Raw genomic sequence first — 14,888 nt, forward strand, 5'->3', positions numbered from 1 at the left:
GAACTCAATGATTATCCTAATTATATTTTAGATTTTTTATATTTAAAATAAGATGTTTATCATGTATTTGATTGTGTTTATCTGCAGTTAGTTACACGGATTCAGTTATTGGATGAAATCGGATAGGGATGAACGGGTTTAAGAGTTTTAAGAGTTTAAGAGTTTTTAAGAGTTTTAGTCAAATACATTATAATATAGTATAGATATAGATATTATAATAATTTTATGTTTAATAGTGAAGTAATTTATTTTTTGGGTTTAACAATATAATTTTTTATAAAGATAATGATTTTGTTAGAACTCAATGATTATCCTAATTATATTTTAATTTTTCTATACTTAAAATAAGATATTTATCATGTATTTGATTATGTTTATCTGCAGTGAGTTATACGAATTCAAAATAGAGTTTTAGTAAGTTGTACTTACGCACAATTTACTTGTAATCTTAAATTTTAAGTAATATGCATTAAGAAATGGTACTTTATGCATAAAAAATAGTTTTTAAGAATTTATATCATATGTTTTATAATATAGTATAGATAATGGTCCAATTTTATTTTGAATACACTTTAAATTACTTTTATGCCCTTGCCCTTTATATTGTCTAACCTTTTAGCATCACTTATTTAACTCAAATGACTCATTCTGCATTTAAAAAAAGTAAAGTTTTCAACTTTAAATAATATGTTCACATACTCCATTCATTTGGAAAGTATACACATGTTTAAATTGACATATATTTTAATATTATAAGAAAAAAAATTCATTTGAGAAGTATTCTGTATTTGACAAATAAAGAAGTGATCCTAACTCTTTATCTGATCAATATTTGCGGCTTTGACTATGAAACACTGAAAAATTTCTCACATGTGCATGCAGAAAATAGAGGGGTAGTTTTGTAACTTTTAAAAATATGTGGCAAACAGGTTTATATGTGAACATGTGTGATTTACATATGAACTATATGTTATGTGAAACATATAGTTCATATATGTATCACATGGGTTTACATATGAACCCGTTTAACACATTATTTATAAAGGTTATGAAAATATTAATCTATCTTCCGCATACACATACGAGAAATTATCCAGTGATTTATGGTCAAAACCACAAATGTTCAAATGAAAGGCTAAAATCACTTCTTGCTTCTCAAATATTTACCACTTCTCAAATGAAATTTTCTTTCTATATATAGGGATTAAAACAAATGAGAACCACTAAAAAGTTATAAACATGTGAGAACCGATTAAAAATTATTTTTTTGCATGATTTTTTCCCATCAAATGTTAGAATTTAAGATATTGTTTCACATTGTGAAACTCCTTTTCCTATATTTTTCTTTTCACTAAATGAATTAAAAAAAACGTTCCACATGGATTTTTTATACCAGATGAACACAAACATATGTGAAATAATAACTAAAATAATACTCCTTGATGAAAAAAGATCAGGGAAAAAATATTTTTATATAAGTTCTCTCAGGTTTGTAATTTTTTTTATGATTTTTATTTCACTATCGTCATATATATATATATATATATATATATATATATATATATATATATATATATATAAACTTGGGATCATGTGAGACCAATAGTTTTTCGTGAGATCCGTAAGACCAATTCTCAACCCTTGGATTAGATCTACAATATAAACATTCATAATCAAAAAATTGTCACGAGACTTCTCAATAATATAAAATTGTCACCGTACAACTTTAGACCATTAGATCATTAGCTTATAAAGTTGATCAATGAACATAAATTGGTCTTACGGGTCTTGCGAAAACCCTTGGTCTTACGTGAATCCAACCATATATATATATATATATATATATATATATATTATAACATAAATTATATATTTTTAAAAGGAAAAACAAAATTTAAGAATCCTTGATTGATGATCCCAAAGAAATGATTAAAATTAGAGATGAAAACCAATCAACTTTATTCTTTGGATGAATTTTCCACATAAGTTTGGTCCCAATGACTTTAATGTATCAAATGGATAACTACTTGTACCATTTTGTCAACACTCTTTATCTTAAATATGTGTTATGTGTATATGTATATCTACGATGTTTATATCAGATCTTTTCAGCAAAAACAATCGTCTTCATTTTGTCCACTTAAAAGCTGGTTCGAATATGACATCTATGGGTCCATAAGGTTCTTGCACGTTTGATTTGAATAACGAGTTTTCAAACTTTAGGGATTAAGGATGTTTTATCTAAATGAGTCGAGGTCGGCGAGCAAGTAGTCGTAATCGTGCTTTCACCACCATTGTTTTTTGCATGTTATATCAGGGTTTGAACCGCGTCTTGCAGCATGCCAAAAATGAAAAGAAAAACGCAGAACTTTAGGGTACGTTGAACTTGTTTGATGTGTACATCACGTTATTGTCTTTTAACACCATCGATGAGTTGGAGAATGACCATGTGCCATAAATAGTAGGTGTTCACATGGGCTTGTATATTCCTACTGATAAAAACGTACATGTGTATTTTGAAAGTCAAGTGATAAATTACGAGGGTCCCGACGTTAAAACCTTTTTTTCATATAAATTTGTTTGTAACAAATCTTAAATTATATCTGTATACTATGGAATATAATACTGCAAGAGACCTAGATGGTCAATTTTTTTCTAAAACATTTCAAAGGGTAGTATTCGTTTGAGTAATAATGACACTAATTTTTAATTGAAAGATACCATATCGTTGTCAAAATATAAGAACTAATAATACAGATTTATGTGAAGGTGAGGAAAACTTATTATGTCAGATATAATTGTCTTACTGTGATTAATTCATATATATATATCATTTAGATCTTTTATTTAGAAAAAATATATCAAATAATGGTTTTTTTAATTAACCTGAATATCCAACCCGCTATGCAACCCAACTAATCCCAGGATGACCACATGCTTTACAGATAGCTCGGAGTCACCACATTTGAACCTCCGTGGCCACAAGGGGATTTTTATTCCTCCTTGGATTTGAACATGAGACCTCCTGTTACTTTTGAAMTTTGGAGCCAAACTCAAACCAATCAGGCACCACCATTGTGGTTTAATGGTTTTTTTTATTTAACACTGAATTCACAGAGAAGGATAAACTGATATATTTTGTCAGTCAAATATGCAATACCGAAAAACAAAATACCAACTTAATATAAAGACAATGCTTAATTATTTGAGCAAATCACAAAAACTGTGCTTGAGATTGGGTGAAACTTTGGTTATCATCGGTCACTAACCATTGAAAATTACAAAATTGTCCTCAAGGTTTCATTTTCATTGTGGTTTTCGTCCTTACCCCTAACGTCTTTGTCGTTAAGTGTCCTCACGTGAGCGGCATTTGAACCATTTTATTATTTTTCTTTTATGATTTTTTGGTACAAATCTTTATAGCTAATGTACAAGTCCCACCTTATTTCCGTTCCATCTTCATGCCACCTACTTCTCGATGAACCCTTTTTTTGCTGGGATGATAAGGAAGGCTTTTGTTCGTTTAAATATCTTTAAGACAGCGAGGTGGGGGCGGAGTTGTCGGTGCTGATTTGTTTTTTGGTTTCTTTTTTCCTTTTCTGGGGGAGTTAGAGGAAAGGGAAGAGATGGAAGGAAGGAAGGAAGGTCGCACAGGTGGAATGATTAAATTAGGTTTTGTTTTATTAAAACATTGATAAAATGACGAAATTACCCTCGTACGACTTATATGTAGGGCATGTAATGATAAGGTTAACGGACTCTAACGACTTGAGGCACATACCATAACAGAAATAAAACCTTGATAACCTTCTTTGTAATCTGCAATGGTCCTATCTGCAATTTATTTTGTTTTATAGTTGGCTTCTTTTTTTTAAATAGTTTTTATTTAGAAATAAATTTTATATATATATATATTATATATATATATATATATATATATATATATATATATAAAAGAAAGGGTGCAGAAAAGACTAGTCAAACTAGCGTGAGAGAGAGAGAGAGAGAGAGAATGAGAAAGAGAGGCGTCGAGGATTTGTTTGTGGATGGAGTCAGCGTACGTGGGACCCACAAGCGCCCACAGTGTGCAAAAGAACACGGCTTCTATTCAACTCCCCACTCCAACCAATCGCCTTTCTTTGACTTTTTCTTAAAATCTCGTAATATATATATATATATATATGAGAATTATTGTGTGAGAAGAGAAGTTATAATGAAAAACGTATTTGAATCTTTGATCATTTTTAGTCTCATGTTCACACATGAATTACGTTTTAAAAGAGAATTGATCTGGTGTATTTTGTGCACTTTATTTGTGTTGACATTCCATTAGAATTGATCCAAATATGGAGATATACTCTTATGTTTTTCACCATAATTTTTCTTCTCATTAGAACCCAACACACACACACACACACACACATATATATATATATATATATATATATATAAATATAAGAGGAAGAATCATGCAAGAAGTTAAACATTTCGCGAGAAAACGAGAAGTTTCAATATTACACATCATTTGGGTGTGTTTAATCAAATATAAGCATTCATGTGTTGTCAATGCAACATGTGTTTAATTATACATGATTAAATTTGTCTATCACACGTGTAATCATATATGATACTGAAACTTCTCGTTTTTTCAAGATAAGATTAGAGCATATATTAATAAAAGTTAAACGTTATCAGTATTTTGTGTTTTTAGAATCGTAAAATGTACGGGAACTCAAAAAAATTGTCGAATTCATACACCTTTAAGGTAAATCAAAAGCCTGTAAAGTCGCACTCTATGTTCTTTGCAGAATCCCACCAATTTAAATATATTTTTAACGCTTTTGATTGATTTCAAGATATTTCTTTAGTTTTTCGATCAGTTGATTTCGAGCTCCCCATTTTTTTTTTTTTTTTATTTCAAACGACCTTCACGGTTCTTTGTTTGCTTTTGAGGGATTTTTTTAACCTATGATTGATTTTCATTATATTTTCAAATATTTTAGAGTACCGCTCAACTTTTAGCTAGTGCACCTTCTGTACCCTACACTTTTCCCCTTATAAAATAAGATTGAACGAGTTTTCAATAATCTGTTAGGTCCACCCCTGGATAAAGTAGCCACGTTTAATTTGTTGTTAAATAGAACATATATTTATTGACTAAAATCATAGTTGATTATGATTATTACATCTTAGTCAATAAGACTAATATTGAACGACCATCGTTGTTTGTGGACCATTGACAACCAAACAGTAGCCGATAACGATGAGTCATTAAGTATGTAATTTGTATTAATATTATGTTCATTTATTAATAATTAATAATTAATAATATCCCCAACATTAATTACACTAGTCATAAAACATCAACCGAAAATGAACTTAACATTTAGTATATAATAAATTGCATAACATTAGTAACCCAATTTTTTATATTAAAACAAACAATACAAGTAAGTATTTATAACAGATTATTTATGGGGTGTTTGCGATTGCTTATTTAAAACAACTTATTTTTTTTTACAAAAACACTTATCAACTTATTATAAGTCAGAAGAGTTTAACTTCTTCAAAAACTTCTTATTACCGGTTTGACACCGGCATAAGTTATTAATCCAAACACTCAAAAATGCTTATTACCGATGTCACACCGGAATAAGACAATAAGTTGTTTTTATAAGAAATCCCAAACACCCCCTTAAAGTGTTGAATTATAATGGTTTTTTTATTTTGAAAATACAACATTAATTATATTATTAAAATATTCAGTAAAATTAATGAAATATTATTTATCTCTCGTATACACTTGATTTCAAAAATTCTCATTGGTAGAGGAAAAAAATTAATATAACCAAAGTAATCAATTTTGAAGAATTCTTCTAAATTTGGAGAACTTCATCGTTTCTCTTTTATTTTCTTCATTTTGAAAAATATTTTGGAAAATCTGTTAGAGCAAAAAACTAGTCAGAATCTTCATTTTGGAGAATCTATTGAAGATGCTTTAAGTAGCCAAATAAAGTTCATTGTTCTACTTAGAAGTCGTTTACTGAGCATTATTGGATAAGCACTTACTCATATACTTTCCTTTTTGATTGAGTATGACAAGCACCAAGAATCTTAATAGGTAAGAGGTATAACAAGGACCGAACCCGATAAGCGCTTACCTGGTCTAAGACACTTACCAACAATCAATTTTGATGTCTGGAAATGTTAACCAATAAGATAAGTGAATGTGGTAATTGTTGTTGGTAAAAAAAAAATCGGATAAACATTTGGTAAATAGCCTCCTGAGCTCAAATTTCATCCCTTGTAACTTGTTAAAAGTAAGATTAATTTGTGAAATGACGAATAACTTAAGGATTTAATCCAACTTTTTTTTATACATCTCTACTGGTATTATCGAAATTTTAAAAAACAACTGAATACATGAACATAAACTAACCTGAAATGATTTACAATGAGATTATAACATGATCATGAACATAAAGTAACAAAATCAGATTTCCTTGTTGTGGAGAAAATATCGGATTTGGTAATATTTATGGTTTGGATAATTTGTACATTTGATAAGATAATTTACCCTACTAAACGGAAGACTTTTACCTACGAATATTTTTCCTGAAAAATCTGTCGTTAAAGGGATGATTTGTCATAAAACAATCACAAAAATTGTTCGATAAATTGTTGACGGGCAATTCAAATAAATGATAGATGACACAGGTATTTTATGGGTGATCTGTCGGTGATCACCAACGATAATTTTTATGGGTAAAAGTCATTGTTTTGTAGTGTTAGTGTAACACACGAAATTTTCGGTGTATATGGATTCAAGTTTCAATATGTTCTTTATCGTTGGAATGGCTTGGCTGAGTTTTGGGAGTTTTGAGGTTCGGTTGGATATCGAAAATAAGCAAGAAACGCTCAAAACGTGGGGAAAAAAAGGTGTTCTGCGACTCTTAAACCGCAATCCTTGCATCGTGAGATAGTGTTGCGCTTTATGTACCAAATGGGGGAGTTTGGGGGATGGGCAGCCCTCGTTTTGCGACCCTACGGTCGCGCTAAAACCTGCAGGGGTTAAAAATCCGATTTTCGGGCGTTTCCTCACTTTGGTCATAACTTTTCATTTCTTATCGGATTTTAACGATTTTTTATGCTACAGTTTCGTCTTTTCAAGATATTCGAAGGGATTTTGAAGAATATTAGAGTTTCCCAAATGTTTCAGGTTCTTAAGGTTGAAAGATAAGCTCATAACTCACCATCTCTTAACCTAGGGTTTTGGCCATTTTGCATCGTCAAATATCCTCTCCGCTTTGTGGCGTTTTTCTAAGATTTGGGGAGTTCAAGGAAGTAGTTTGAGTTCTTGGAAACATTTGATCTAGAGTTCGAGATTGAGGATCGAAGTCTTCAACAAAAGGAGCTAAAGATTTAGACTAAATATAGTAAGGTGAGTTCAAGTTGCTTTGCAAAAAATTATGTACATGTCAAAAATGTCCATTTTGAAATATCCTTATTATTAAATTTTTTAATTTAGTCGTTATTTCCAGTTTTGAGGGGTTACGGTTAATAATGTTGTATGATTATCCAATGCTTATTTTTAAATTACATAGAAATAATTTAAGGATAACCACTAGAATTTAATATATTAGTTATTAAATTACTTTAATACCCCTTATTATTCAAACCATAAATAGAACATGATATTTTCAGTCAATAAATAAATTCTTATAAAAACATAATACATAATTAATGAATTTATATAAAATCAAGATAAACGTATTGTTTTAAAATAATATGTTTAGCTTTAACAAAAAGTCAAATTGCATAAAAAAATAACATACTTTAGTTTCATTCCTATTGTGGGTAACGTACTTTCAAAAATAATATGTAAAATTGTATATATTTAAGTACCCGGGTAACCGTTGATGCATTAACCGGTTACCATGCAGATGTGACGAGTGATATGATGAAATTGGATTGAATAGCAAATAATACTGAGTTGGATACTACATCATTCGCCATATTAGCATGGTAACCGGTTAATGCTTCAACCGGTTACCCGGGTATTTAAATGTTTAAGACTTTACATTTTGGGTACCAAAATAAAAGTTCTGAGAGTACGTTACCCACAATAGAAATCAAGTAAAGTATGTTACTTTTTAATGTAATTTGTCCTTAACAAAAAAATGATATATTTAATAAACATATTAATTTGTTAATGTTTTTTTAAATTATTATTGTTAGCTGTCAAGAACATCCTTAACAGAAGTGCAATATTTTCTTTCTTTTCATTCTAATTCGGACATTTTTTTTTTCTGTCTACTAATTTTATCTATTTTAGAGGAGAGTTTAATATATCTGTTGGAACAAACTTTTTCCAATCTTCAAAATTTCTAAAATAGCATAGTTGTTGGAGATGCTATAATAATTATTAAATTTTAAGAAAAAAAGAACCAAGTCAAGTGGTACTTGCAAACAAAATACAGAATGGCAAATATGCGTCACTATTAAAAAAAATATAAGATATATATTACGATAACAAAAAAAAATCAATTTCCACGTTTTTATCACGCTTTTCTTCTTCAAGTGCATGCACGTAAACACAAAAACGAACCATCTCCAACATGTACTAAAATTTATCCGTTTTAATCTGTTATTCAACTCGTTCAATTTCACAGATACCTGCTTTTTGGTGTTGTTGCATTGAACTAACAAAAAGACAATGCCTAGCTATAACGAGATGCAATAACATTTAATACGTTTGTAAACGATAAATATTTTTTCAAATTTTGTCTATTCAGAGAAATAGTAAAACAAGTTTTTTTTATTTATAAAATTTGTACAACTAGAAGTGTACTCGTGCAATGCATCAAGACACATCTCGATTTTAATATTTCATTTTATTTTTCTTATGTTGATATAATACGTTTTTATGTGGTTTTGAGAAAACAATAATGTTTTTATTTTAAAATAAAATATAAATTTGAAAATAACAAAAAAATTTGAAAAAAAAAATATATCGATATTAATATCAAATTAACTAATTAATATCAAATTAACTATTTAAAAGTTTAACTTTTTTGTGTAATTTCTTAATTCGAATTTTTCTATTTAATTTAATTTAAGTTAGTAACGAAGTAATTTAATTTATGTTTAATAATATTTTTTTATAAAAATAATAATTAATTATTTTGTTAGAACTCAATAATTATCTTAAGTATATTTTAGATTTTTTATATTTAAAATGAGATGTTTATTCTATATTTGATTATATTTATCTGCAGTTAGTTACACGAATTCAAATATGAAACTTTAATAAGTTATATTCATGCAAAATTTACTTGTAATCTTGAATTTTAAGTAATATGCATCAATAAACAGTAGTTTATACATAAAACTGGTTTTTAAAAGTTTTTTTTTTTGTCAAATACTTTATAAAATAGTATAGATAACAATCTCTTAAATGTGTTATATTTTTATAAATTAAATATGATATTTATTAAATAAAATTAATATATATTTAATGCAGTAATTAATTTAATTTGTTTTGGCGATGCGTAGAAGACAAAGACCCAAAAGAGGACATGTTACTTTATTGTGATCATGGGAATTTTGGTCGGTCTAAGTCATTGTCATATTCCGAAATCTGGTGGTAGTGAAAAGACAATAATGCCCCTCGAAAGGCTAAGGGCAAAGTTGTCATTTTACAAGTAAGGGAGGTTGCCTAATACAAACAAAAGCGATTTAAAAGCATAACCATAACCATGAGAGCTTGTCAAAACAAACGTGAATTTATTTACCTTTTTTTTTTTTTTAATATATGGTTTTCCGTAAAAGTTAAAAAAGCCAAAAAAAAAAAAAAAAAAACCTACTGTAACACTTTCAAAGCTTAAAATAACAAGCTGATCCAATAACTTCGAATTTAACTTGAAATTATGGTGGAAGTTATTGGTAGCCCACTACTTGGAACTAATAAGAAGCTAACAATTCTTACTTTCTATCCATGTGGGACGAGTTGTTACACTGATGATTTGTATGATCTGTTTAAATGGTTACAAGTCTCTTATAATAATATTAACGTATTAAATTTAAATCTTGTACAAAGTTAGTTGAATGCTATCTAATACTGTATAAATATTATTTTTTTCAAAGCGGAAACGACACAAGATTTCATTTCAAGAGTATCGTCAACTGTGGATTCATTTATCGGAACATCGTTTTTATGAAAACATGGTTTGTGTTTAAATGGAAATGGCGTATTTGATTTGAAGCGTGATTAATATTGATCAAATAAATATGTTACTAACTGATGCAGATGCATCTTTTTAGATACTATACATTTCACTTGAGATCATGTGAGACAAAATTGTTTTCGTGAGATATGTGAGACAAGTTTTTTTTACATTTGAAACTTCACAGCAAAATGTTGTGAAGGTAACCTTGACAGTGTTTTTGTTGTGAAAGTTTGGCTTCTTTTTACTTTCACAATATTTTACTGTGAAGTTTCAAGTGCAAAAAAGTTGTCTCATGAAAACAACTTTGTCTCACGTGAACCCAACCCATATATAATTTTATAAAAATATGTTACAAATTAACTGAGAACCAATATTTTGATTAGTGTTATTACAATTATATCAATTAAATTAACTGATATAAATGATGAACTGTTAATGTCTATTTCAGTTTTTGTTAGCTAAATTGATTAAATAAAAAAAATGATGTAACTGATATGAGAATAATCACAATAGTAATTTATGTAGTTTTTATTAACCATTTACGTAAAAGTCTTAATTACATGTGTATAACATCTATAAACCATAAAATAAAAATCGACAACGTAATAGAAGTTACGAGTTGTTAAAAAAACCGCATATTTGGAGCAACAAGTTGGAGATAGTTTCATGTATATAAAAAAGATTGGTACCAAAGGGTTTTTGACCTAACGGTATTGTAATCTTTGCCTTCCTAGGAGGTCAGATGTTCAAACTTCACCAAAGGTGAGGAGAGTGTATGAGTTTATTTGTTGCATTTACCGTATATAAATATTATACACTTAAAAATTGATCGATAAAATGTACTTATAAATATTTTTATATTCTTTTTTTGTTTGTTATAAAATGTAGAAATTTTTATTAAATATTTGGACGGTCTGTATGATTTTAATAATTTGCCACATAATAAATTTTCTTTTGAAACCTCGTGTTTAAAAATGAAAACAACTTAACATATTTAGTTATTTAGAGTCAGGTTCAAACGAGAAAATAGTCAAAATAAAAGAGCACAAGAATGCGTATATTACATGTGATTTTAGACGAAATCACATGTCATTCAGGTAACTTCAGTGCATGGAGATGTGTCCGACGACGTCATTCAAACTCGCACCCAAAACGACATCGAACCCCTCGTCGTTCGTTCTCCATCCCGTCCATCCCCGTCGTTTCCATTTGCCACCGATTTTCGTCTTTTTGATATGTTTCCCTTTGCCATACGGTGTGAATGACGTAAAATTTGCAAACAATAAAACTAATATGGTTTTTTTTTAAACTTTAAAACATTTTTATGCAGTTACAGATAACTTTTTTTCAAATTAAAAAATATATAAATAAATTTTAAAAGTTTAATAGTTTTTTCAAATTAAAAAATATTTAGAAATTAAAATTATTAAAATAAATAAAATTAATGACATTTTCATTCAAGTGAAAAATTCAGAAACTTAATTATTTTCCTTGAAAAAAGAAATTTCACAAATTCTCGAACTTTAAAGTATAAAGTTGCCGACTAATATTCGAGAAATAAATGGGTTTTTTAAATAAAAGGGTGGCGGATTTTTAAATAAAATAACTAAAACACGTGTCAGCACCGGCTATTGCCAGTTACCGGTCATCCCCTCCACCCCCCTTAAGAACAGTCGAACACGGCGGCGACCCGACGCAAAGTTAGAAATTAACCAGCTGTTTGTGGGTCCCTTTTTCGCTACCGCCGACCGCCGTCCTCCTTTTTCTCCGACCTCCCTCCCTTCATCTCTCTCTCTCTCGTCTCTCTCTCTCTCTATCTATATATCTATGTGTGTATATATATATATGTATGTATATATACAGCTGTTCATATTAGAGATAATTTTCTATAAACAAGTTCAGATTTTTTTATATTACAAATGAAGCAATAAAAACAACAAAATCAAACCCTCCTTGTTATTCCCTATAAGTTCTCTTACCCAACAAATTTTAACCCTAAAAAGCCTTTTCCTTTGCAGATTTCCAGATAGAGAGAGAGATATATATATATACACATATATATACATATATATATATATGTATATGTCCACAAATACCTGTATGCAGAGATAGAGAAAGAAAGAATTGATGAACTAACAAATTTCATGTAGAGAAGAAAAGAGGGACTTTTTGGTAATTTGGGGGCATAATTCGATACAAAGAAGGAGGCAAATCTTGCATATTTCTTCTTATCCAATCGGTAAGTTAAAATACCCTTTTTGTTTTAATTAGTGTAATCTCCAATCAAACAGATCTATTTTCACTTTCTTTCTATTTTTTAATTGGGGAAAAAGGGTGCTTCCATGTTTCAATTTCAATCAATAGATTTAGGGTTCCGCAAGTATTATTTGATTGGATTGATGGATTTGTTTGTTGATGTTAGTTATTAGATTTAGAGATCTGGGTTTTTCAAATTTCAAACTGTTGTTGCATCTTTTGTAGAAAAGATTCGATTTTTGTTATGTTTTGTTTTGCATTACGGGTTATCTCCATTTGTAGATTAGCAGCAATCTAATTCATCTAGATCTTGATTCCATTAGGACTTTGATTCTTCGTTTATATGATATGAATTGTGTTTCTGTATGGGATTTCAGTTGAATCTTTCTTCCTGGTGATTTGAGGGGAAGAATTCAAGAAATCTTGATTAGGGTTCCCAAAAGTTTTCATCTTTTGGGTTTGATTCAAGAAGGAATGTTGGAAGAGCCATCCTTTGTGGTTTCCAGGAACTTTAATTGCAAAAGGGAGAACTCTTGGGGTTTTATGAGTAATTGCAGGATCGAAAAGATCGAATCTCACCACGAGAAAAGACCATTAGAAATCGGAGACGATGAGGTTGTTCACGCTAGAAAAATCTTGAAGCAATCTAACGGCTACGAAAATCTTGATCTTGGATTAGGGTTTCTTGATCTTGCCATAGCCTCGAGTGAACAGTCGGGCGACAACTCCGATTCGAGTTCCCTGATCCACGCCATTGGTCCAGATAACTCCATCAGTTGTCTACTCCGATGCTCAAGATCTGATTACGGTTCTTTAGCATCACTAAACCGCAACTTCCGTAACCTCATTAGGAGCGGAGAACTTTATAGATTAAGAAGGAAGAATGGCATCATCGAACATTGGGTTTACTTTTCTTGCCATTTGGTCCAATGGGAAGCTTTCGATCCGATTAATCAGCATTGGATGCATCTGCCCACAATGTCTTCAAACACATGCTTCCAGTTTTCTGATAAAGAATCTTTAGCAGTTGGCACTGAGCTACTTGTTTTAGGCAAAGAAGTTCTTGACCATGTGATATATAAGTATAGTCTGTTAACAAACTCATGGTCTTTTGGGCAGCTAATGAATGCACCCAGATGCTTATTTGGGTCCGCGAGTCTTGGAGAGATTGCAATTGTAGCCGGTGGGTCAGACCCGAATGGGAAGATCACGAACTCGGCTGAGCTCTACAACAGCGAAACGGGAGCCTGGGAGACGCTTCCGAATATGCTTAAACCGAGGAAAATGTGTTCTGGGGTGTTTATGGATAATAAATTTTATGTAATCGGAGGGGTCGGAGGAAGCGATATGAAGGCGTTGACATGTGGTGAAGAATATGATTTGAGTACAAGGGTATGGAAGGAAATCCCCAATATGTCACCAGTGAGAACAGGTGGTGCCGCCAACGCCACGACCGCAACCGCCACCGAGGCGCCGCCTCTAGTTGCGGTCGTGGATAATGAGCTGTACGCTGCTGACTGCGCAGATATGGAAGTGAGGAAGTACGATAAAGAAAGGAAAGAATGGGAGACAGTAGGGAGATTACCCGAAAGGGCGGATTCGATGAACGGATGGGGCATCGCCTTTCGGGGATGTGGCGACCGTGTTATCGTCATTGGCGGGCCCAGAACCAGTGGGGCCGGGTTTATCGAAGTGAATTCGTGGGTCCCGAGAGACGGTCCACCGCGATGGACCATGCTTGGCAGGAAACAGTCCAGTAACTTTGTCTACAATTGTGCAGTAATGGGGTGCTGAAAAGCTTTGGAGTTGGATGGTTCTCATGGGGGATATGATATGATTCTTGATCAACAAAAGTTCCTCTTTTTCTCTCATCATTTTTCATTGAAAAAGAAAAGATTTTTATTTGAGATAAAGATTTCTTGAAATTGTCATCTGTCACAGGGTTAGAGGCTTCTAATAACACTTAGATTTTTGTCCAAAAAAAAGGAATTTGATATATGGTTTTTAATTTATCTTGACATTGCTCAAAGGAGAAATAAGTCGCAAGAACATACAAATTGTATTAGATTCACATATGAATAGGGCTTTTTCCTATTGTTCTTGTACTTATCTCTTCATGTTTCTGTTAATAATGTGTTCTAATCCCATTGTGTTTCTCTTCGTAATTCCTTTCTTCCGTCTAACTATGCTTCGTTTTTGGTCGTGTTAAGAATCTAGAAACTGAATTCTTTTCCAACGTATAGATATAGGCTCGACTTTGAGGTTAACAACCCGGTTGGAGTCCTTATGACACCAACCTGTTGGACTCCAACCTGTTTTCGTGAGACCAGTTGTGAAGGCACAAAAACACATTGAATCGTTGTGAAGGTTCAATGTCCTTCGAAGCGTTATGCTGCGAAGGTT

At 30.9% G+C, this 14,888-nt stretch overlaps 1 protein-coding gene across 1 annotated transcript; it reads left to right on the forward strand.

Moving 5' to 3' along the window:
• Window positions 1-11,981: 11,981 nt before the first annotated feature.
• Window positions 11,982-14,650, forward strand: LOC112523950 (F-box/kelch-repeat protein SKIP11-like). The gene is made up of 2 exons (XM_025133634.1): window positions 11,982-12,468; window positions 12,863-14,650. The coding sequence occupies exon 2, from the start codon at window positions 12,960-12,962 to the stop codon at window positions 14,277-14,279; it is 1,320 nt and encodes a 439-aa protein (XP_024989402.1). The 5' UTR covers window positions 11,982-12,468; window positions 12,863-12,959; the 3' UTR covers window positions 14,280-14,650.
• Window positions 14,651-14,888: the final 238 nt, after the last annotated feature.

This window comes from Cynara cardunculus, assembly GCF_001531365.2.
Source record: "Cynara cardunculus var. scolymus isolate 2C chromosome LG 12, CcrdV1, whole genome shotgun sequence".
Classification (NCBI taxonomy): domain Eukaryota; kingdom Viridiplantae; phylum Streptophyta; class Magnoliopsida; order Asterales; family Asteraceae; genus Cynara; species Cynara cardunculus.

Excerpts from the sequence above, each read along its gene's own strand:
- LOC112523950 (XM_025133634.1), top strand. The coding sequence starts at position 12,960 with ATGTTGGAAGAGCCATCCTTTGTGGTTTCCAGGAACTTTAATTGCAAA.